We start from the raw sequence: 24,076 nt of genomic DNA, 5'->3' as shown, positions 1-24,076 counted from the left end.
TGTTTTCAACTAGATGCTGTTGTACTGCATCAGCTACCACACCAGTTAGTAATTTGAAAGTTGTTGGTAAGCAGGTAATTGGCCTGTAGTTACCTGGTGTTGCCCCTTTTGCTGGATTTTTCATTATTTGGTAGGTTTTCCCAGTTGTTAGCCACTTTTCAATTTCTCCTCCTTGTAGTATATTGTTGAACTGCTTGGCAATGAGTGGGTGTATAACAGTTAGATGTTTCAACCAAAACCCATGCAGTTCATCTTCACCTGGTGCTGACCAATTTTTGATTTTCTTTGCTCTTTTTTCTACCATTTTGTTGTTATTACTAGTTCTTTCATTTCAACTTCTGTTTTATTTGCATCCACCTCTTTTAACCAAGCCGCATCCTTGTTGTATTTCTTTGGGTTATCCCATATCTGCTTCCAGAATTGCACTGTTTCTTCCTTGTCAGGTACTGACTGATTCCTTGCAGTTTCTCCATTGATGGATTGGTAGAAACGGTTCTGATTGGATTGAAATTGGAGGTTCTGCCTATAGTTTGCAATTCGAGCTTCATATCTACTGATTTTCCTGGCTATAGCTGTTATTTGTTGCTTTATTATTTCCAGTGCTTCCTTGATCTTCCTTGTTTCTAAGTGGTATTTCTTGATTAGGTATTCTTTGGTCTTCTTGTTCTTCAGCTTCTTTTCTTTCATCTGTTCTAGCTTGCTTGAATGTGATCTTAACTTGCTGATCTTATTTTCTAGTCTAACCTTCCATTTTTGTGGTTGCACTGTTGTTTGTTTTCTTTTTGTTGATTTTAGTCCCAGGTATTCTGTTATAACTGCAGCTGTGATGTAATTAGTTGGTTTGTTTCTTGCAGTGAATGGTGCTATACTTGCTATTGCAGATTTGCATCTTTTAATGCTTGTGCTAGAGTTTCTTTGGAACAAGCTTCAATGCAGGCAGCATATTCTGTTGTTTTTTGTGCTGTTCAGATGCTCAGTTATTCTTTGTTTCAATTCTTTTATTTCTTGAGTTAGAGGGTTTGTTCTTCCTGAGGTAGAGGGGCCTGGTTTCCAAATGAGAACAGTTGTATATCTCTGCTAGATTCCTTCACTTCCAACTTCCCCTGGTTTGCCTCTACATTCTGAATTACTTCTGGTAAGGCTTTGATTTCTTTGCCCTGGGTAAACCTTTGCAGTTCGTCCAATTCTGTTTCTGTGAATACTTTATTTCGTGTTATAAATCGGCGTTGATCTGATAGTCTCTGTTCTGTTATTTCTGATTCTGGATGTTGTTCTTTCCAGAACTGGTGCATTCGTTTTAGATATCCTCGTCTTGTAGGACTTGATCTGTAGTAACAGATCATTATTTCTTTGTTTTCCATCACTGTGTATCTGCGACGGGTAAACACCTTTTCTTCCAGTAGTTCTGCAGCTGCTGGCCCTGGTTGCTCAGCCAACAGTCCTGAGTCCTGTAACCCATTTTTCACCAGATCTCCAGGAACTCCAATATCTAGTGCGGACCTTGTTAACCCGGGCGACGTCCGAGCCGGTATGGCATTCTGAAATTTACGTCTCACCATATTTTTTATGGGAGAGACACTCTTTGTCTGACTCCTCTGATGAGACCTGTCCAGTATGGTTGAACCTCTGGCATAGCTCTCATCTTCCTCAGAGTACACAAGCCCCACAACCACGTCAAGGTAGTGCCTCACTGGGGGTAGGTAGTGCCTCACTGGGGGAGGTAGTGCCTCACTGGGGGAGGTAGTGCCTCACTGGGGGTATTATTATTATTATTATTATTATTATTATTATTATTATTATTATTATTATTATTATTATTATTCACATCTATCCATACCCTTCTCAACTAGGCTTCCAGGCATTAGCCAGAGGAATGGAAGTTTCTAAGTCTGAATCCAGGAGTCCTTTTATCCTCAAAATCCTTGCTTTATTGATTCATAGGACTAGCAGCTATTCTTTTATTTTTAATATACAAAACTGGTAGCTGTTGATGAGAATTGGGAGCTTCTGCCCAACTTCTTTGGTCTGGTTCAGGTAACATTTTTTCCTTTCCTTTTTCCTTTTTTTAACAACCCGATTCCTTCTTAACTACTTCCCCAAAGAAACTTTTTAGATATAATTTTTCAATTTTTTTCTATCCTGCATACATGTCTACTTTAAGTATGGTAACTTTAGTCCAGTTTCACAAGAGACAGAGCTCAGACTCCCATTCTGTTTGGTTCATTCCTTTAGGTTTTTCTTTGGCAGCAGAGGTATTTAGAGGAAAGCCACTGCTTGCAGACACACCTGACAATAGGGTTGGTGTTTGTGTGTGCAGAGGTAATTAATTTTTAATTTTCAAATGAATATAATGTATAATAGGTCCATATATTTGACATGAAGTAATTTTTGGCAAGGCTGGATTGATAAAGTATCTGAAAAACTGGGAGGGAATACATTTGAATTGAAGAACTCAAATTAGAAATTTTCATTTATATTTTCCCTGTTCAAGTGAACGAGCAAGTATTAGAAACATGCCTTCATACCTGTTGTATGAAAGGTAACTAGGGAATAGAATCAGTGCATTAAAGTGAAAAATGAGTATTAAATCTTGTGGAAAAGAGATGGTGCAGAAATCACTATGAGAATCAACACAATCTGAGGAAGATATTCAAGTTCATGTTCAATATTTGTGTATACTTGTGGGACAGAAAGGTGTTTCTGAACTTGACATATTTTCATATAAAGTTATTATTTTTCACAGAAACTCATTCATGCATGTAAATGAGCACACACAGAGAACTTTCTGGAAGTAATTATTCATATTGAAAAATACTAATTGAAACAATTAAGAGAAATAATAAATTTGTGTTCCAGAAGTACAACCACTTCAACTTCCACATTTGGCTAGATTGAAAGAGTTATGTGTTCCATGCTGGAAAAACTGATTCTGATTTTAGAAATGATTCTAGCGGAGATTTAAGTGTAGATTATCAAAGCAGATTAATGGTAAATTTATCCATTTAAAGATGAAAGAGATGAAATTGGAAAGTAGAATGGTCAGAAAAAGGTCCTTCAGAACCCTGGACAGGTCCCAGAGACTAGGCTTCTTTTTCAGATAAGGGTTTGGTATTCATTGAGTTCTTTTATACTCCCTAGGCCAGTGTTTCTCAACCTTGACAATTTTAAGGCATGTGGACTTCAACTCCCAGAATTCTACAGCCAGCAATGCTGGCTGTGGAATTCTGGGAATTGAAGTCCATATGCCTTAAAATTGTCAAGGTTGAGAAACACTGCCCTAGGCCTTATTACAGTTGCCAGATATGAGCAAGTCTTCAAGTCTACCAATCTTCAAGGAGTCATTTTGGGGCCTACAGCCTGATCTTCCTGTGCTGTTTTGTATTTCTAAAATGGTCAAGAATCTCAGAGAAGCATGCAAGTTTTGGCTTCATGAAGTGTAGGCAGCAATATGAAGGTTCAGCTAAGATTTATATATAAGTGAATCTCCTTTTCCTGAAGTGAGCACAGTGTGTGTGTGTGTGTGTGTGTGGTGTGTGTGTGTGTGTGTGTTTGACATTATAGAAATTTCCATGTGGTTTGTTTCAGATGTTTCCCAAAGCTGGCAGGATGGAATTTACATTTTATCAGGCACATCCCAGTAAGAAAATAACTATTTGTGGTCCTTCAGACCAAGAAGGAAAACGATATGGAATGTGCAGAATGAAGTTGCAAATCATCTGCTGCTTAGATTTATCAAGTTGGGTGGGAAAAACATTATTTTGGAACTGTAATGAAAATGTGCCACTTATTTCTTGATGTCAGAGAGGACATAGCAAGATTAATAAACAGAAGCATAGCTGAGGGGGTCACAGCACAGTAGAAGAATTCTATAATGAAAAACATGACTCATTCTGGTGAATGGGACTAACCTAACCATTATGACTTTGGAGCATACTAATCAAAGATTTATTAGTGCTAAGACTCCTTCTGATATAACATTTGTTTTTTAAAATGAAGGAACTTCTTGTACCTCTTCCCATTATCAAAGCCACAACATTTGCTCATTTGTGGCCATTTGTAGTAAGTTGAATCCAGGAACATACCAATACAGAAAATAGTTGCATGTAATCTGCCAAATGCATAGACACAGTTGCCTGTATCAGATGTGATTACACAAACTGAAAAATATTCTTGTCTGACTCCAGAATAATTTTCAAATAGTTGTAATTAATTCTGGGTCATGCATTATTGTCCTCCATTAGAAAGGATATCAAGAAGTATTAGATTGTTGACATTTGAATTGATTTTTTAGTTAAAGAATTTTGAATCATTAGGAAAGAAAATATTTTTGAAATAGAGATGTTTGCAGAAATTTGTGTTAGAATACAGCAGCCAAAGCCTTTACACAATATATATTTAGCTGAAAAAGTATGAGAAAATACTTTTTCTAAAGGCTAATAGTCCTTTCATACATTAGTGACCATGTAATTACTCCAAACTTCTTGATTTAACAATTAATGTAATTTCAGTAATGTGTGTATATGCATGTGTGTGTGTGTGTGTGTGTGTGTGTGTGTTTGTATATATAGTTTTTGTGACTATGATTGCTCTGATGAATCAGTGTTGTTATCTTTCAGTATACCATCAAAAAATTTTAATCTAAATTTGGATCTGAAGCTGTTGAAGTAGCAGCCATGTTGATCTATGAACAGCACTTCTTTTTCACTTGCAGTTGTATTATTTTCTAAGCACTTGGCTTAAGATTGATTTTTCTCTTAAATGTTGGACTTCTCATTATTATTTTTATTGCTGTGTTGTCTTTGAAATATATAAGAACATTTCATATAATTGTGTAGAGCAGAACCTTCAGAAATAGTATTGCTCTGTTAAATGATTCAATTCTGTATATATGACTTAGCCTGTGTTATCAATAGATTGTATTTAGACTTTTTCAACTCTCAGTGCACATTACTGGCTACAGTGATGGCCTGAAACAAGTCAATCACAAGGTAAGCAGTATGTCTCATTATGGGAATGGCAAGGGGAAACCGAAAACCAGAATGCTGTTTAGATCTTTTACATTCACTGACTATGAAGATCTGTTATTTAAGCCAGAAAATATTTGTACTGTCCTTGAAGATAATGTATTTAACCATTTTTTATTACAGCACTAAAGAAATAAAAACTTGAATCCAGCCATCCTAGCAAAAGGAAGATGCTTAGCTCACAGGTAGAAAGCAGTGCAGGAGAAAAAGACATAATGAAAAGCGGGGGGGGGGGATAGTCAAATCCAAAAGCCACAAGTGCAAATGGCAAAAGATAAAAGATTATGGAGTGTTTGAGAGGAGACACTGTTCATCTCTCAGAGACCCATGATGGAAATAGTGTATTTTTTTTTTATAAAAAGGCACCTGCTGCTTACGATTATTTATTTATTTATTTATTTATGAGACTTATATACCGCTTTAAGTACAAGCACTCTCTAAACGGTGTACACCAGTAAGCAATGTATATATATATTTACATTGCCCCCAACAATCTGGGTCCTCATTTTACCTACCTCGGAAGGATGGAAGGCTGAGTCAACCTTGAGCCGGTGAGATTTGAACCACTGACCTGCTGAACACAGCTAAAGTGGCCTGCAGTACTGTACTCTAACTGCTGCGCCACCTCGGCTCATTAGAACTTCAAAATTGCTAACCCAAGGAAGTTAAAGCATTTTTCTACAGTGGTTAAAAGGAATAAAAAAGGAACTAGTCCAAAACATCAGGAGGTGGAAAAAATCAGTGAGAGTGCAGAATTGCTTTAATGAAATTGATCTGTGACATTTGCAATGGAATATTGCTTATGCATGGCTGGTTCCAATCTGATTCTAATTTATGTCCTCAGGCTTTTTAGTTGTCTTCTTGGAGGAGTCCCATCTTTCTCACAAAACTCATAGAGGGGCAGAGAAAGTAAGAAAAAAAAAAAGGGGGGGGGGAATTTGGAAAACATCCTAGCCTTATGGCTCATTCTTCTTCATGGGTGTACCAGTTCTTCTATTTCACTTATGAATTAGATCAGTGGTTCCTGGTCTGATGTTCGGAAGTGGGACATAAATTGGCCTTCCTGGAACAGAATGAAAATCTTTCATACAAACTACTGAAAAGTACAACCACGATAGCTTAAGATACAGGCCGCTCTACTTTGCTCATATAAGCACACCCATGCAACATAAACTAAAGGCTGCATGCCTGTTTTAAGAAACAGAGATGCTCCACATTGCTTTGATATTTGCCAGCTCTGTTGAGCTGAATATCACATGACCAGTATTGGCAACAGACAGTAGAAAGCCAACACAATTGCTTGGCCTTCATACTGAGTTGGTATTGATCAAATTGTCAGTTTGTAAATTTGTCTGAATAGGGTCCAAATGTGGAATTTGCTCTCCCTTAACTCCTGCTCAAATCCTATTTGAGCTGAATATTCTTCAAAGAATTTAAAATTAAAATAAAACAGATGCTTCCCTGAAAAGGGAGACAGCAGCAGAAAGTGCGGTTTGACAAATGGTAGCCCAGTTCTGTGATGGTGTTTCAGTTGTCCCATTTGCAAATAAGAGCTTCTACTAGAGCAGCTAAAGCAGCACTGGGTACAAAATTAAGGCACAGCCATATACATTTGCCCAGCTCAATATACACTTTTCTGCTAAATTCCCATAGAAAACTCCTGCATATGATTTCATAATAATGCAAAACAATGACTATATCTTAAAATTAGCTAGATAAATAGGGGACATTCTTCAGTTATTTCCTTGAGCTGGAAATTCACCATAATTTGTACAATATGTTTGCATGTCACAGAATCAACTACAGTCCACAAAGCTTGATTGTACCTATGACATTTGCAAAATCTATTGTCCAGGATAATTTTGTGGTAGAGAGCATGTCTGTGAAGGCATATTTACAGAGCTTTTACATATTTGTTTATTTCAGCTAGACAAAACATTTCAGAAAAATACTAGCTGCATTAAGAGTTTCCTTTCTTTAAAACAACATAACTTCTTATTTTCATCTACTGAAGTTTTATAATCATCTTTGAAAAAAATATCATGGAGAAGTGGATTACTTTAGGAATTCTCTTCATAAAAATGCCCTACCAACTGAGTAAAGCATAACATTATTAGGGCTTCTTGTAATTCCTGACTAAAATTTTCAGTTGATTCTATGTTTTTCCTCTTTCCCACATATTAATTTTTAATCTGTTGTCTTATATTTATATTCTTGATGAACCAAGCACTTCAATACTAAGCTTCCTTTCTCAGATGAAAAACAAGGAAGGAGGTATCCAGTTGCAGGACTGGAATAATTTTAGTGGATATCCACAGGCCAGAGAAGCAGAACCTAGTAGATGCCAAGCTCTGTTTGGCTGAGTAGACGAAGGAGGTGACAACAATACAGAAGGTAGCTTTAACTATTACTGATATTGATATGTTTATGTAAATACAGAATCTTGAAAACTACTTGTAAGGCAAATTTTTAAGTCTCAGTTATAAAGACTTAATTATCTCTGGGAAGCACTTTTTCTCGTTTCTCTCAGCAGTTGTTTTTTGAAATAAATATTCAAATACATTGTCCCTTACTTTCCCACAGTCTGTCATAGTAGAGGACTGAATTGTATCTTGTCAATCTTTCACAAATAGTGGTGTACTGAAAAGCCTTTACAGCTCATTTTCAAAGTTTGGCTTCCTAAACATGTTCCTTCAACTTCCAGCTGAACCACCATTCCCAAATGTAACAGTCTGATTCTATGTAATCTTTTTGAGATCAGGCAAGATCAGAGAGATGCTGTTATTTAACATTAATTAGAGGTTTGCAGCCTTACAGTTGTCTCAGCAGGTGGCAGCACCTAGCCAAACTTGACTGAACCTGAAGGCATGTTAGACCAGTTCTGATTAATATTTGGATATAGAACTGCCTAGGAATTCCAGGGCTGCTGGCTGGATTGGAAAGCTGAATGTATCAGAGGAAGCCAGTGAACCCATCCCCCTTCTTAACTCTGCCAAGAAAACTTCATGGATACAATTACCAGGAGTTGAACTCAGCTTATGCTATTATTTTAGCTTTACAGCCAAATAATCTTACTGTTATCATTAACCTTACAGACTAACAATTTGTCCATGTTTAGTTAGAAGTTATCCCTTCTTTCTTCATAAGCTCTGAAAAACCTTTGAAAGTTTTTAGCTAACTTATAGTAGAATTTTAAACATGTTTTCTCAGAAGTAAGAAACACTTACTTAGTTCAGTTCAACTTTTAGGTGAATGTGCTGATGACTGCACTGATCTTATATTTTAATATAACTGTTTCTTGCTTTGATGGATTCTGGTACAATGCTTCCTTCTAGCATATTTTTCATATTTCTATATCCAGGTTTTCTCCATGCTTATAGGAAAATCTTTTAAACCATTGATACTCTGTCCTCTGCAGCTATGAGTGAAAAGATAGATCTCCTTATAACAATAATTTCAGCAAGAAAATCTAACAGATTGGATCTTAGGACAGGGACATATTATTAGTCTGTATATTTACTCTCTACATGTACATGTACAACAGAAAGATAACAGGATTCTAAATACTTAAAACAATTTGTAGAAAATCATTTTCACCAGAGGAAAAATATAAAGAAACAGTGGCTCTTGAGAGATATACCTGAAAGTTTTGCCCCATCAAAGTGATAGGTCTGGATGCCAGCAAAGAAAGTATCCAGGAATTGTTATAGTGCCTTATATATTTTTGAGTGGGATATTGTCAGGAATTAGCACACCAGAGGTCTTTTATGGTCCACTGCTTAAAGAAAATTGTAGACAGCAGCCAGATGAGACAGCTGCTTTCTTTTTTTCTCCTCATCATGGCTACTTCTCACTTGAAACACTAAGAAAAGCAAAACAGTAGTTTTTATAATTCCATCAGTATTGTCCATAGTTTCATTTTGATCAAAATACAACACAAAACATCTAAACAATAAATAAGTAAGTAACAATAAGGAAGGAAGGAAGGAAGGAAGGAAGGAAGGAAGGAAGGAAGGAAGGAAGGAAGGAAGGAAGGAAGGAGAGAAACAGGAAGACTGTTATTGTCTATCTAGGCCAATACAACAGCCTTTTAACAATTTTTAATACACTCTTTTGTGGGGTCTTCTAAATTGCCCAGTCTCTAGTTGCCAAACTCATTAAAGAATTAATGAATAAAATCAGTTCGAATAAGAACAACAATAAATCAGAATACTTATTAGATCTACTTGCCCCTCCTCCCTAAAATGGACTTAGTGAGTGTGCATACATCTGCTCACCTCAATATTCATGTGGACTTCATTTGGGTAGTCATAAGTATCTCTAGGTGTTGAGCACATCTCCCTGTTTTTGTCTGGTATCATTTTCATATTAGAAATTCTGCATAACAATTTCTAGACTATGTGTCAGCTCTGCCTGGCTTAACTGGGGCCTCATAGGCATCCTGCCATCAAAAGGGGGGGAGGGGAGAATGAAAGGGAGAAGAAGGGTGGGAAGGATGAAAGGGCAATAAAGCTTTCTGTGTATGTGATAGGAAACGGGGGGAGGGGGAATGACAAGTGAGAAGGACCAGAGGAGCTAAATCCTGTTTGTACCACAGCCTCCCACAGCCAGGCACTCTGAGAAATGTGTGGATTACCCCAAATATCTCAGAGTTTTCAAAACATCTTGGTGAGCTCCAGTTGGCTGAAAATGGACTGGTCATGGGGCAAGGGATGGGATGGGGGCAAACCTACACCTTACTTTTGTATCCAGCGAGCACAGTAATTTCAGATCTTTACTGCAATCAACACTCTTAGAAAAAGAACCCTTTGCTTTAACTGAATGGGGTTGAAGGCTTTTCTTTCCTAAGGGATCAGACTAGGGCAGATCTGACATTAAGCCAGCTCTGCAGTTGGGGTCAACCCAGAGAGGAAACCACCTCTATTGTGTGGACTGTGCAAATGATGTTGGCTCAAGGGAATGATCAGAAGAGATCGAGGCCTCAAAAACCATCCTCAAAACCCCTTCCTGGATGCCTGGATGTATTCAGATGGCTGGGAGAGGATGTCCTACTAAGGATGTCCTACTGAGACCCTGATGGTCCTTGGGGTCAAAAAAAAGGAAGAATGTGAGAAGAAGAAACCCATGGGAGTACATTCATCCATGGGGGCCATGGCAGCTGCCGGCAAGTAGAGTTCAAGGAACTGTAGGAAGAATTGAGTGCAAGTGAGTTGGAGCAAGAGGACTGGATGCTGGAGCAAGCCATACAGTTCCTGAGGTGGGCTTTTGGTAGTTTTAATGCTCAAGAAGCCCTAACCTGGTGACCCATCCCACTAACCAGGCAACTCCAGCCACAGCAAGTGAGGAGGCAACTATCTTTACCGCTGCAATGGCAGCAGCAGCGAGCCTCTCGGCAACTGGCCCAGTGCCTGGCCCTGCAGCCCAGCCTGCACCAGCTTCAAGAGCAGCGCTAGCAAGGTGGAGAGGACACAAGACTCCAGCCTTGGGAGTAAAGTTCAATGGAGTCCCCAAGCAATTGGGGTTCTTCTTGGAAAAAGTTTGGACATACATGCAAGAGTATGGCCAAGAAATAGCCACTGAAGGTGCTAAGGTATGATGTGTGACCATGGTGTTAGAGGGGATCACAGCTAAATGGATGGTCACCCTGCACAAAGATGATGCCTCATAGCTGAGAAACCTTGACCATTGCATGGCTGCACTTTGGAAGCACTTTGAAGACCATCTAGCTCAGGGGTGTCAAACTGCTGGCCTATGGGCTGGATGCGTCACAACAAAACCGTGCCTACCCCATTGCCAGCAAGAGACCGTGCCTATCCTCATTGCCAGCAAGAGACCCCACATGAGCAGACCCATCACTGAAGATCTACTAACTGCTTCAGGTGTGGGAAGGAAGGGCATCGAGCCGTTGACTGCCAAGTTGCAACCTAGCCCAGAAGGCGATTCAGGGTCCTGCCCAAAAAGCAGTGAAACCAAAACAGCGAGCCCATGAAACCACCCTGAAGGAAGTAGAAGTCATAGAGTTCACCCCATTTTCCCAAAGAGAAAGACAGAACTCCTATTGATCCAATGGGCAGCCAGATGGAAAGTGAGGTGGACTACAATGATCAATCCTTGGTAAATCACCCAGTTAACACAGTGACCATTCCCATAGAACTGGTTCAAACCTTGGGGTGAAAAGAGCCTAGTAGCCCTACTGGATTCAGGGTGTACCAGATGTCTGGTCAACCCTCTCTGCTCAAGATACTGGGCCTGAGCCTCAAACACCTTAAAGTGCCCATAGTTTTTTTGTGAACTGGATAGCTCAGTGTGGGGGGGGGGAGGACAGCGACATTGTTATTGAACCAATAAAAATGAGGATGGCTCACACATGGAGACCCTGAGCTTCATAGTAGCCCCTGGAATCGAAAGGCCCCCTTGTGTTAGGACTGTCTTGGCTCCAGAAATGGAACCCCTGTGTGAACTGGAGGCTTGAACTGGAGGGGGCTGCTAAAAATCTGGCTTTCCAGCTGTGAAGGGGAAGGGGAAAAGGCTGTCAAAAACCTACCCCAAAGCTTCAGCAGGCAAAAATGAAAAGGGAGTCGACCCCAGGGTGACCCTCAGATCCCTAAGGATACTGGGATCTATGGGACATCTTCAGTGAGAAGGAGTCAGATGCTCTCACATCCCACTGGCCAACTGACTGTGCCATAGAAATCCTATTAGGGGTCAAACTACCCAAACCTAAATGTATTCCATTATCCCCAGAGAATTGGAATTATAGACAAAATTCTGAAGCGTGGATTCATCCAACCTGTCAGACTGATGGTGGCTGCACCGGTACTGATTAGGGAGAAGAAGGATGGGTTCCTTCATCTATGCATTGATGCTGTGTGTGAGAAAAATATTTACCCAATCCCCCTCATGAAAGACATGCTGGTCCATTTGGCCAAAGGAAAGGTCTTCACTAACTTGGATTTGCGGAAGGCATACTACCAAATGAGGATCAAAGCAGGGGAGGCATGGAAAATGTCTTTTAATTGCCCTTTAGGATGCTCCCAGTTTCGGGTCCTCCCTTTTGGACTGGAAGGAGCACCTGCTGTGTTTATGCAGTTAATAAACAAAGTGCTGCAGAACATGAAAAACTAGTAAGAGTTGTGCTCAAGAAGCTTCGAGGGGCCAAACTATATGGCAAGCTGTCCAAATGTGAATTCCACCAGAGTAAAATGGACTAACTACCTCACAGGTGTCAAACTCACTGCGTCACGTAACGTGTCACAATCTATCATGACTTTTTTCACATTGCTGGAGCTGGGGTGGGTGTGGCCTCCACATCTTGCAATTGGCCCACGGGCCAGCCGTTTGACACCCCTGATCTACCCCATCTCCCCTAGGGAGATAGAGATGGACCCCAAAAAGGTGTGGGCAGTTGACTCTTCCCTGCAATTATAAAGTTTTCTGGGATTTGCGAACTTTTACTATCAGTTCATCCACTCGTTTGCCCAAATAACCCTGCCCTCACCAACCTGCTAAAGACAAAAGGGGAGGAGCAACCCAAACCCAGCCAGCCGCTTAAATGACTATGGAAGGCCAGACTGCATTCGAACAGCTTAAACACTTATTTGCAGCAGACCCGGTGCTGAAACACTCAGACCCAACACCCCTTTCATCATTCACGCTGATGCCAGTGATGCTGCAGTGGGCACAGTGTTCTACAGGAAAACAAGCAACTACCATGCGCCTACATTTCTAAAAAGCTAAATAAGACGGAACAGAGATGGGCACTCTGGGAGAAGGAAGCCTATGCGATCCACTGGGTGCTCCTAACTTGGATGCATTTTCTAGAAGGAGGGAAAACCCCATCTGAAATATGGACTGACCATAAAAATTTAGAAGCTTTGAAAAAACCCCAGAGACTATCGCCCAAACAGGATCAGTGGGCCCACTACTTTAACTGATTCAACTTCATGTTATGGTACCTTCCTGAGGAGAGGAACTTTCTAGCAGATGCTTTATCCAGACTGCCACAATACAATAGTTCAAAGCCAGAGGTAATTAAATCAGTCATCCCCTCCAGGCAACTGGTGGCCCCAGTCACCACCACCATTTTTGCACAAGCCAAAATAAAAACCCAACTAGTTGATGATTTAAAAGGTACCCTGAAGGAGCTTTGGAGGAGGACAAATGGTTCCAAATGCACAGCGGAGAATGTACAATGCAAGATGGATTAGCTTGAGTGGGAACTAAACTATATGTCCCACAAAGTCAACGATAAATGGTTCTACAAAAAAGTCATGATTCAAAAGTGGTGGGGCACTTCGGCTTCGTAAAACCCTGCACCTAATCAAGTGGCAATTTTGGTGGCTGTCACTGAGAAAGAATATAGAGAGCTATGTGGCTTGCTGCACCTTTTGTGCCTCTGCCAAGAGGTGACAAAGGAAAATATACAGAATTCTCCAGCCAGTAGCAGAGCCCAAAGCCCTATGGAAAGAGATATCAATAGACTTTATTGTACAACTGCCCAAAGCTCGGGAAATATAGTAATTTGAGTGATAACTGATTTGTTCTCCGATTTGTTTTACCTTGTCAAAAAATGATCTCAGCATGCACTTTGGCTAAACTATTCATGCAGCATGTCTATAAGATGTGTAGTGCTTCAGAAAAAATAATCTCAGATTGTGGAGTCCAATTCACTTTGGCGCTATAGCAGGGATTCCTAAAACCTTTGGGGACCACTCAGGGGCTCAGCTCCTTGCATCATCTGGCTATTAATGGGCTGTGAGAGAGCCAATGGAATCCTGGAGCAGTACCTCAAATGCTATATTGGATGGACCTCCTCCCTTTCACAGAGGTCACCTACAATAACTCAGTGCACAGTAGCACCAGATTCACTCCATTTAAAGTGGCCACAAGGCAAGACTTTGTAGCTATCCCTGAATTACCTCAGGCCATTCCATGGACTGCATAGTTGAAAGATTGCCCAGTTGCCCAGTTGCCCAGTTACAGAACACCTAAGCAGTGGTGAGAAAAGCTTTGGATGAAGCTAGGGATGCATACAAAAAAAAATGATAAAAAGTGCATCAAGCCAAAGGATTTTAAGATAGGAGACAAGGTATATCTCTCTACAAATTCCTACAGTCTAAACAGCCATCAAAAAAAAAAAAAAAAATGGGGGGCCATAATATGTTGGGCCTTTCCCCATCAAGAGTATTATTAACCAATAACTGTAGAACTTGAGCTGCCAAAAATGCTCAGACATGTACATCCTGTATTCCATTGTAGGCTACTGGAACCAGAAATCATCCTGATTCGCAACCACCTCCTGACCACATTATGACTGAGGGAGAGCAGCACTTTGATGTCAAAGACATTTTGGAGTCTTGCATACATCGGGGAAAAACTCAGTATTTGGTAGCTTGGAAAGACTTTCCCCCCTCAGAAATTGAATGGGTTGACTCCCAACATATTAAAGCACCCAAACTGCTTAAAGAATTCCATGACCGACACCCAGATAAGCCTCAATGAACTGTTTGCTAATTGAGAAATTTTCTGTATCTTTCCCTCCCTTCTCATTTGTTCTTTTGCAGGATTAACGGCTCTGTGTGTGGGGGGGACAGAATGGCTTGGCTTGCGGGCCTCACAGGCATCCTGCCATAAAAAGAAAACGGGGGAGAAGGATGAAAGGGGGAAGAAGAGGGGGAAGGATGAAAAGGCAATAAAGATTTGTGTGTACATGATAGGAAACCGGGAGGGGGGGAATGACAGGTGAGAAGGACCAAAGCAGCCAGATCCTGTTTGCATCAGCATCCCATGACCAGGCACCCTGAGAATTACCCCCAAACATCTCAGAGTTCTCAAAATATGTTGGCAAGTTCCAGTTGGCTGGAAACAGACTGGTCACCAGGGGAGGAATGGGCTGGGGACAAACCTATACCTTATTTTTGTATCTGGCAAGCACGGTAATTTCAGTGCTGTCTCGACTTTAGTTCAACAAGCACTTTTAGAAAAAGAACCCCTTTGCTTTAATCGAATGGAGTCAAAGGCTTTTCTTTCCTAAGGGATCAGATTGGGGCAGGTCTGACATTATGACTTTTTAAAACAAAACAGCTGTTTTGTCCTTTGTTGACATTATGTAACAAATTTTGCTTCCACTGTTTTATTTTTAATATTTTATCTTTTAATATATCCTGCAACTTTTATATAGTATATTAGGTGCCTAAAATATTGCGGGAGAAAGTCACAAAATAAAATTTAAAAAAGTGATATGGGGTTAACTGCTACAGGAACAATTTGGTATTATAAGTATAACTGTTCATTTTATCCCCCTTCAGACCTTGATGAGGAAGTAATATCTAGAGTATATATCTTAACAACTTGCATGATAAGTCATAATACATGCATACATTGGGGAATAATTCTTTAGTTTTATTCTTTCAGCATCCTTTTTAAAGATTTTTAACACAGAACCATTGCAGAAAATTTCCATCCACATCTTTATAGAACGAAGGATTACATTTGATGATGTCAGAAATTGTTACAAGATTCAGAAAACTCTAGAGCATGGCTGGCTCAGGAATTCTGGGAGTTGATGTCCACAAGTCATAAAGAGCCAAGGTTGCCTACCCCTGCTCTAGAGGGTTGAATTCCCCCACTTCTTTGCTAGAACAGATAATCCTACTATGCAATCAAAACTGTTTCATTGCCAAAACTAGGGCTAAACTGGATTATTGTATTGTGGCTTTCTATGGGGTCCTGAAAATAATCAAGGAGTTGCGATTGTGCAGAACACATTCCTATTTTTAAGTCAATATCAAAGTGAGATAATATATTTTGAATTATTGAACTTATAGTTTTAAAAAAAATTTGGTCATCTTATGCTGGCTTTTCTTTGAGGAAAACTGGTGTAAAAATAAAAATAATGTTTGAAAGTCAATTTAATCTTTTGGGGAAAAATACATGTTTTAAATAGTAAATACACAACTAGTTTCCAAGGTATTGTCTTGTCAATAGATTAAGTGATTTACCCTTTTTGTCTTCTTATTAATAGAGATTCTAATTCCATTGTTCTAAAGAGAATTGAGAGAATTTATCATGCCATGTTCCTGAGAGACATCATACTAAGGAAAGTATCCTGAGCAATTGGAAAAGATCAGTCTCTGCCTCCCCCATAATCTCAGGATTCAAGTCCTTTGTGTGTTTTCTGCAAGCAAGAAAATGCAAGTTTAGTGAAACCAAAGAATGCAGCTTATGCTCTAAACAGATAAATGTTCAATTTTAGAACAGTTTTAACTGAAGAGACAATGTAATGCAAGCATGCAGGCAGATGCTGTGCATGAGAAGCATCTCATTTGACCTAAAGCAAGTGTCTTCAATTGCAAATGAACATATAAGTAACACAATGTTTGGCCTTTCCTATATTGTAAAATTAACCTGTTCATTCTAACTATAACGTGTGCATTGTATAACAATGGAGATTTGGTACATCTATTAATAGTCATACTAATGCATATAAATAAGGCTGAAAGAACTGAGCAGGTTGAACCTGCAGCAGAACAACTATCATAGGAAATTGATTGCTTTAAGGACAAGAGTTGACTCAATGAATTTGAGTTCCAAAAAAAAAATAAGAATCACATCCTGACAATAAAAACTTTTCAACAATGGGATAGACATTGTTGAAAAGTTGTCTCAGTTTTAGATATATTTTTAAATATATTTCAGTATGGGGTTTTTTAAATCAGTTAAAAGTAGGAAATTCTGTAAAAGATCTCTTCTAATATAAAGAATGAAATTAGACATTCTGGTACTCTGAATAAATGTATTTGGTTCTGATAGTTTGTTTACATTTCTACTATGTTTTGGAAATGGCTGCAAGTAACCAGAAAATAGAAAAATACCTTTAGGTGGATATTGCATCTTAATTATCTATTTCTTATATTAAATAATTGTATTTATAGCAGAAGCACTTTTCGTAGCAGTTCTGGAGGATATTGCGCACAAAATTAATAATAGATTTCATATTTTTTTTCAACAGGACCAGCTGTAAGGTATAGCCAGTTTGAAGTGTCAGATCCTAAACCACCACCTCTGGTTGGACAACATACACTGGATGTACTGAAGAGTATATTGGGGTATAAGAATGATGTTATACAGGATCTGTTTGATGCCGGGGTAATAGCTCAGTATGAATTCAAGTAAATTGATTTGATTTCTATTGCTGATATGGATGAAGTTTCATGAATCATGTTGGATATCTTTACTTTGCATAGTGTATTAACTGAACTATGATTGAATTTTATGTCACAAAGTATCAACTTTCACACTTTTTAAGAAATTTGGTTTACTATCAGGAAATAAATATTTTTGTAAAATTCAGATACCATCGCAGTATGGCTCATCACTCCCCAGAACTTTTAATTGTAGGTAATCTTAAATTTACTGTAATTGTAATAATGCCAGATGATTTTTAAAATACACTTAAAGAAATGTAATACTTAAATGTTATAGTTGAAGGACAATTTATTTTGAAAATATTTTAACATAATAATCATAATATTGAGCAAATATTGAGCAAAGTTTCATTATTCACCTTAAATAGGAACCTTATTAGCTTGCTAATTTCTTACATGAGACCCAATGAAAGAGGTTTTTACAAAGTTAACTTAAATTTGGGTTACCAGATTTACCCTTGTAAGTATTTGATTTCTATTACAATACAATCAAATGGCAGCTGCATTGCACTTAAAAGTTACTTTGCTACATATCCTTATGTTTGCAAGAATATATTTAATCAGCTTTGTATTAAACAATGAATGAATAATGCTAGTGATTTTATTCTGGAAAGTTCTTATATCTTGCTAAATTTGTTGTATGTGAATTTTCAGATATAAGCAGCAGCACTTTCCTAGAAACTTGATCCTGTCTGCAGTTATTGGGACTTAGTTGATTTGAGATACTTTTTGAAGTTCTCTTAAGAAATAAATGAAAATTAAAAGCTAACTTTTGTTACGATTATGATTTTCCAATTATAAGAATAAAAATTAATGGGAAAAAAAACTTTGATTTTTTTCTTCCTAAATATAAAAAACAGCCAAAAGATCTCATTCATCTTATTTTAACATTTAGAAGGTTTTGCATAGTTATAGCAATGTTAGTCCCTTGTCTAATGCTTCCTGAAATGATGACCATTCTTTAACTTTATGAACTTTTAGAAAGTAAATCCAAGATTTCTCTATTCTAGAGATTAGGGAAAGGAAAAGAATAAACCATCCCATTGTGGATTATAAAAGTTAAATATTGAAATTTACTCAAAGCAAAATATGTGGTGAAATTCTGGGTGATCACTATTACTGAGTTTTATAAATATTGAGCTAAATCAAGTTTGATTCATTTTGCTCCAAATCAATATGTTTAAATGCCATGATGTAATTGGGGTAAGAACTAATTTCTTCATTCATTATGATCAGGATGCCTGGGGAAATCTCATTTCCATAGCTTCCAAAGTCATCAGAATGAGTCAGGAACTGCAAATCCAAGAGAGTTCAAATCACAGGACAGGACTCTCTATGCCTGATCTGAACATGGGCGTAAAAAAGTTCATTTTCCATTTTTCATCCAAGAAAGCCTTTCAACTGACTACTAGAAAATGTATTTACAAAGCAAGAAGTTATAACTCATACGCACATCATGGATACTGATGTTACAAAATAAGGCCCACAGTCTTCCCATTCGTTTTCAGTAGTGCCCTTCCTTGGGAATACATTGATGAATTTTAGAATATCTAGCTTCTATGCCAAGAGCAACTAATTGCATGAGTAAAGCTAGTAGAATCTGGACTATAATTAACAGCACGCGATACATGAAAGCAAAACCACTTTGTATACAAAGCAATATGGCATTTCTTCAAAAGCATAGGGTGGGAGGAGGGCATTACTGTTCAATCTTGCAGGCATATAATTTAGATCAAACGTAAATCCTGAATAAGAAGATTCCATGGGTTTTTTTGTGTGAGCATGTACTAAAATGAGCTATTGCTCTCTTTCCCCTGAAACTAAATAAAACTAACCCAAACTGACATTCAACAAATAATGACCATATTTCATTCAAAGGATCAGAAACAGGCTTGCTCATAAGTGGCCTGTCACTTTGTTTCTAGTTTAACAAGTAACATCCTCTGTGCTAGATTTGAACTTTGCAACGATATGTTGCTTTACAGAAAAAAATTAAAGCAAGAATATTATTATATAATTAAGTTTAAATGGAACTGCTCTTGTCTTTGAAGTTATGTGGTAGGGGCTTCCTTTGTTAGTTTAAATTGTGTTCCATTATCCTCTCATATTTTTAGATTTACAATTAATGTTTTTTCCATTCTTGTGTTTGTGTGTGTGTGTGTGTGTGCGCACGTGTGCGTGCGTGTGCGCGCACGAATACATAATTTATTTGTGCTTTTGCAGTCTCAGTATCATTTGTCCATATGCTAAATCCATTATGAAATTCTGATGCAGAAATATTTGTAGCTAAAAACATTTGGAGCAAGTGCCAGAAAGAATCAGCAGGGCAAAAATAGGTTTCAGGGTTGGAAGTACAATTATATAATTCAACTTTAATTCAAGAAGAGTAGCCAAGGTTAATGAAAGAAAGAGTGCTAGGAAGTCACTTTTAGATAACATCATCTGTTCCCTAACTGGCAATTGCAGTAACTTATTCTTTCAAAATAATATTTACAAATAGATATAATGATTTCATTCGGTGAAGGCCATCTCTTCCTCATTTCCAAGAATAAAAATATTTAAATTAGAGTCAGCTTTGTTCAAGGTCTCTGAAAATAAACTATCTTTGGCTTAGGTCAAGGCTTCTGAAAGTATCTTTTCAGTAGTTTCCCAGGCCTACTGATTTATTTTTTTATTTGGCTCAGTACATTTATTAAGCACATGCATGCAAGCCTGATATCCACAGTTTTTTCCTGAAAATAAAGATGTACATATACATATAGGCTGTTTGAATTGCAGGAACTTTCTATTTAGTTTCATCAAAAACAAATCATAGCTTGATTAAAGCTGTAAGAATGGTTTGGAATTTATTTTCTGAATATTATTTGAACAATTTACTGTTAATTTTGTTAATTTTTCCCTATTCAAAACTAACAGCATGGGATCTTCCATAGTAGCTGCCATTTCCAAGCTAGAGGTGATACTTCCTTTCTTTGATAACTTGCAAGCAAGCCAAATCAGCATCCATTGAGCAAAACCAGGAATTTAACTCTAAGGTAAAAGCTTAGTGGTGGTTGTCTTTTCCACTTACCTTGCAGCAGCGGCACTGACAGCCTCGCTAAGCCGGCCCACTTCTGCCGCTGAAGGAGCAGCTTCATTCTGCAGCTGAGAATAAAAAGGTCTCTGACTGTGAAATGCAGGCCAGGAACACTGCAGAAGAAGTGGGCCAGCAAGGAGAGGCAGGTGTTGATTCATGGGAGATCTGGCAAGTGGGTGCTGGGTGCATGGGGCAACTCCACTTCCTGCACCCTGCCCTATTTTGATTTTTATGTGTGTCCCTTGTCCCAAAACTGGGGCTTATTTTGGGGGCAGGGCTTATATTAGGCCCACCCCCAAAAATGAAGCTAGGGTTATTTTCAGGGTAGGTCTTACTTTCAGGGAAACACGGTATATAATTAAGATACCTGAAGATCAGATTCACTGGAGGCTAAAACATATAAGGAACGGTTGCTAGAATTGGGTATGTCTAGATTAACGAAGAGAAGGACAAGGGGGGACATGATAGCAGTATTCCAATATCTCAGGGGCTGCCATAAAGAAGAGGGAATCAAGCTATTTTCCAAAGCATCTGAAGGCAGGACAAGAAGCAACGGGTGGAAACTAATCAAGGAGACAAGCAACCTAGAACTAAGGAGAAATTTCCTGACAGTGAGAGCAATTAATCAGTGGAACAACCTGCCTCCAGAAGCAGTAAATGCTCCAAAACTGGAAGTTTTTAAGAAGAGACTGGACAGCCATTTGTCTGAAATGGTGTAGGGTTTCCTGCCTGAGCAGGGGGTTGGACTAGATGACCTCCAAGGTCCCTTCCAACTTTACTACTATTACTATTACTATTGCATGTTGAAGTCGCTGTGTTGAAGTCTCTTGGTAATGAAGGTTTGGCATATGCAGAAGCAAAATGAGGTAAGAATGAAGAGGGGAAATAAAAAATATAAATGTAACTCAAAGCTTGAAAAAGCAGGTCATGATTCATAAAACCGCCAAATAAATCTGTAGAACAAAATGTTGGCTATATTTTAATAGAAGACACTATTATGAGATTCTTGTCAAGGACTCCACATGGAATGTACTTAAATGTAATTAGAAGAATAAGATGTATTGGGCATCTGTCTTAATTAAGTAGTATTGAATAAGCAGAAGGGCATCTCTTTATATACGGTAGTTTTTCTTTTTAAGTATACTGTGATATCAAATGTTTACTTCTATTTTAACAAAGGAAAACCAAAAATTTGGCTCTTGAAAAAAATGTAAGTGCTGCTGTAATCCTTAGATGATATAGAATAACACTGCAAACTTAACCTCAAAGAAAGCATTACATTATTTTAAAAAATTGGTATTGCACACAAAAGTGATGTATTCTCAGATTGCAGATTATTGTGTAAGATGTGCCCAATCTAATTATCTCAGTCCCAAATGTCAAAAACCACATTTTCCAAACCCTCAATTTACTGAAACTGAGCATAACTTTTTCAGTTGCCACATTGTGCAAGACTTCAAGAAATTGACCAAAACATTACTAAAAGCATTTAAAATATTTCTCAGCTTCCCTCCCCCCCATATATCACACACACACACACACACACACACACTGGAGAAGTCTATGATCTGACATAATGAATTCTGGATAAATATGTTATTAATTGCTCACCTGTAGTTGCTATGCTCTATATTTGAAAGGTTCTTTTACTGCTAATGTTTCAAAACAATTTACAATACATTTATTTCAACATTTATTTGCAAGACTGTGTCATCTACTCAAAGAACAGTGGGAACACTGAAAGTTGGTTATTGCTTATGATAAATTCAAAGCTTCATAAACAAGATTAATTCACTATTACTTCTGAACCAGCTGTTATACTGATCAATTTGATTGTTTTACATGTTACAAAAATGGCATATATTGATTGTTTTACATGTTACAAAATGGCTGTTATACTGATCAATTTGATTGTTTTACATGTTACAAAAATGAATAACAGAAGAGAAGATTAAAGAAAGCAAGGAAAATGCTAATTTCATCTGAGTATTATTCCATTTATTCATTCATTCCTGGAAGAAGGAAAAAGGCAAGGATGTTATGAGGTTAATATGAATTGCTTAAGAATTACATACTTAAAAGAACCAGTAATCTAGAAATCACTGGGTTTTGTGAGACTGAGTTAACTTGATTTGTATTACTTTATGAAATAAACTAGGAAATTGTCTTATGATCTCATTCAGATTAGAGAATATAACTATATCTACAATGGCAGAGCACTTTTCTAGGATTACAGTTCCAAAGTGAAGATCTCAAATTAGCTAAAACTTAAATGTTTTGTTATTTAGGTGATTTTATAATATTCCACATCCATCCAAGAGTTCATGTTCTTATCCTCATTCATATTCAGGCTATTCATGTATTCCTCTTCAGTGTTTAAGAAGGAAATTTGTTACTTATCTATGTTATACTTCTTTGAATGGCCTGTGCCAAGAACCCAATTTGAAATCTTCTAAAAAGTCTTACAAAACATACTGATCACTTACAGAAGTGTTTAGCAGAAGCCTTAAATGTGTTTCATGTTCTAGAAATGGTAGCTGCTGACTCCATTCAGTTTCTTACGATCATCACAGTGGGATTAAAAGGTCAAGAATTTATCTGTAAAAAAGTAGATCAAAAAAGCGGTATTATGTTAATTCACAGATGGCCACATGGGAAAAGTTACATTATAAAGAAGTTAGGAGTTTTTATTGTGGCCTTTGTGATGCAAAAATAGGTGATTAACAAGCTTCTTTTATGAAGGTGAATATGATTGTCATATGATTGACAATAGGGTATCCTCTGAAAGGTTGCATCCTTATGGAACAAACTTCAATATTTATAGGATATTAAGTAAAGGATTAAGCAGCTATTACTATCATTGCTATTGTGAAATAATCATGGATCAGAGGGAGAGATGACTCTTCAGCCAGTCTTCTAACAGAGTTTGATGACTGTGACTATGCATTTTGAAAAATGATGAAGAAAACCCCCACAGTCTTCAGAGGGGCTTTCCTGGAGGAATGATGTTGTACAGTCAAGTACTAATCAGCCCAGCCTCTAACTTTTTCATCCCTATGCTATTACTAAATCTCCATTAATTAGTGCACTGGTAATAAAGAAACCCTCTTTTCAATCACTCCTCATCCTTCCACTGCTAACTGTTGCAAGCATGGTTTTTAATGCATTTCTTTTCACCAGCAGGGTGGGCTACTGATTATAAAAATTCTATTTCAACAGTCTCTATCACTATCATTCATTCATTAAAATCATAAGCTGTCAGTAATAGGGGCAACTGAATTTACTAAACAAACAGGTACAGAATGCAGTTTTCCTTATCAACTGGAAGATCATTCTGAAACATTCTGATTCTCCCCTCTTGTGTGTTAGTAATTATAACTACATAAGATTCTGATATACAGCTAGTAGTAATGGGTTTCAGAGGAGACTGAGAGGTTTAGGTTATTTCCCTATTAGTAATTTACATTTGTTTTCTAGAGTCACCCAAGCACTGTCGTGCCAAAATAATAGTGATGAGGATAGGCTTTATATCAGGGGTGTCAAACTCAATTTCATTGAGGGCCACATCAGCATTGTGGTTACCCTCGGGGGGGGCGGATGGGTGGGTGGTGGGTGTGGCTTATTGGGTGGGTGTGGACAGTGGGTGTGACCTATTGGGTGGGCATGGCCAGCTCTACATCGTTCGCCTCAAGGGTGCCTGTGGGGGGGGGGTCTGGGCAGGAATGGGATAGATCTGAGGGTCTCTGACAAAAGGGGATGGGACCAGGGCA

At 38.1% G+C, this 24,076-nt stretch overlaps 1 protein-coding gene across 5 annotated transcripts in view; it reads left to right on the top strand.

The window, feature by feature from the left end:
* SUGCT (succinyl-CoA:glutarate-CoA transferase) overlaps window positions 1–18,056 on the top strand; it is a 389,221-nt gene extending 371,165 nt beyond the window's left edge. For 2 of the 5 annotated variants that reach the window (XM_039336722.1, XM_039336725.1), the window contains one exon: window positions 17,035–18,056. In XM_039336722.1, coding sequence (XP_039192656.1) covers window positions 17,035–17,198 — 164 coding nt within the window. In that variant the 3' untranslated portion in view covers window positions 17,199–18,056. Of the gene's footprint in view, window positions 1–2,232; window positions 3,141–16,047; window positions 16,123–17,034 lie in introns of those variants that run through there. The other 3 variants (XR_005555979.1, XM_039336724.1, XM_039336723.1) reach the window with 3 other exon arrangements.
* Window positions 18,057–24,076: the final 6,020 nt, after the last annotated feature.

The sequence above is a fragment of the Crotalus tigris genome, unplaced genomic scaffold, assembly GCF_016545835.1.
Source record: "Crotalus tigris isolate CLP2741 ecotype Arizona unplaced genomic scaffold, ASM1654583v1 scf7180000017666.379230911805:20528666, whole genome shotgun sequence".
In the NCBI taxonomy this organism is placed as follows: domain Eukaryota; kingdom Metazoa; phylum Chordata; class Lepidosauria; order Squamata; family Viperidae; genus Crotalus; species Crotalus tigris.
This window is presented reverse-complemented; position numbering and strand designations above follow the sequence as displayed.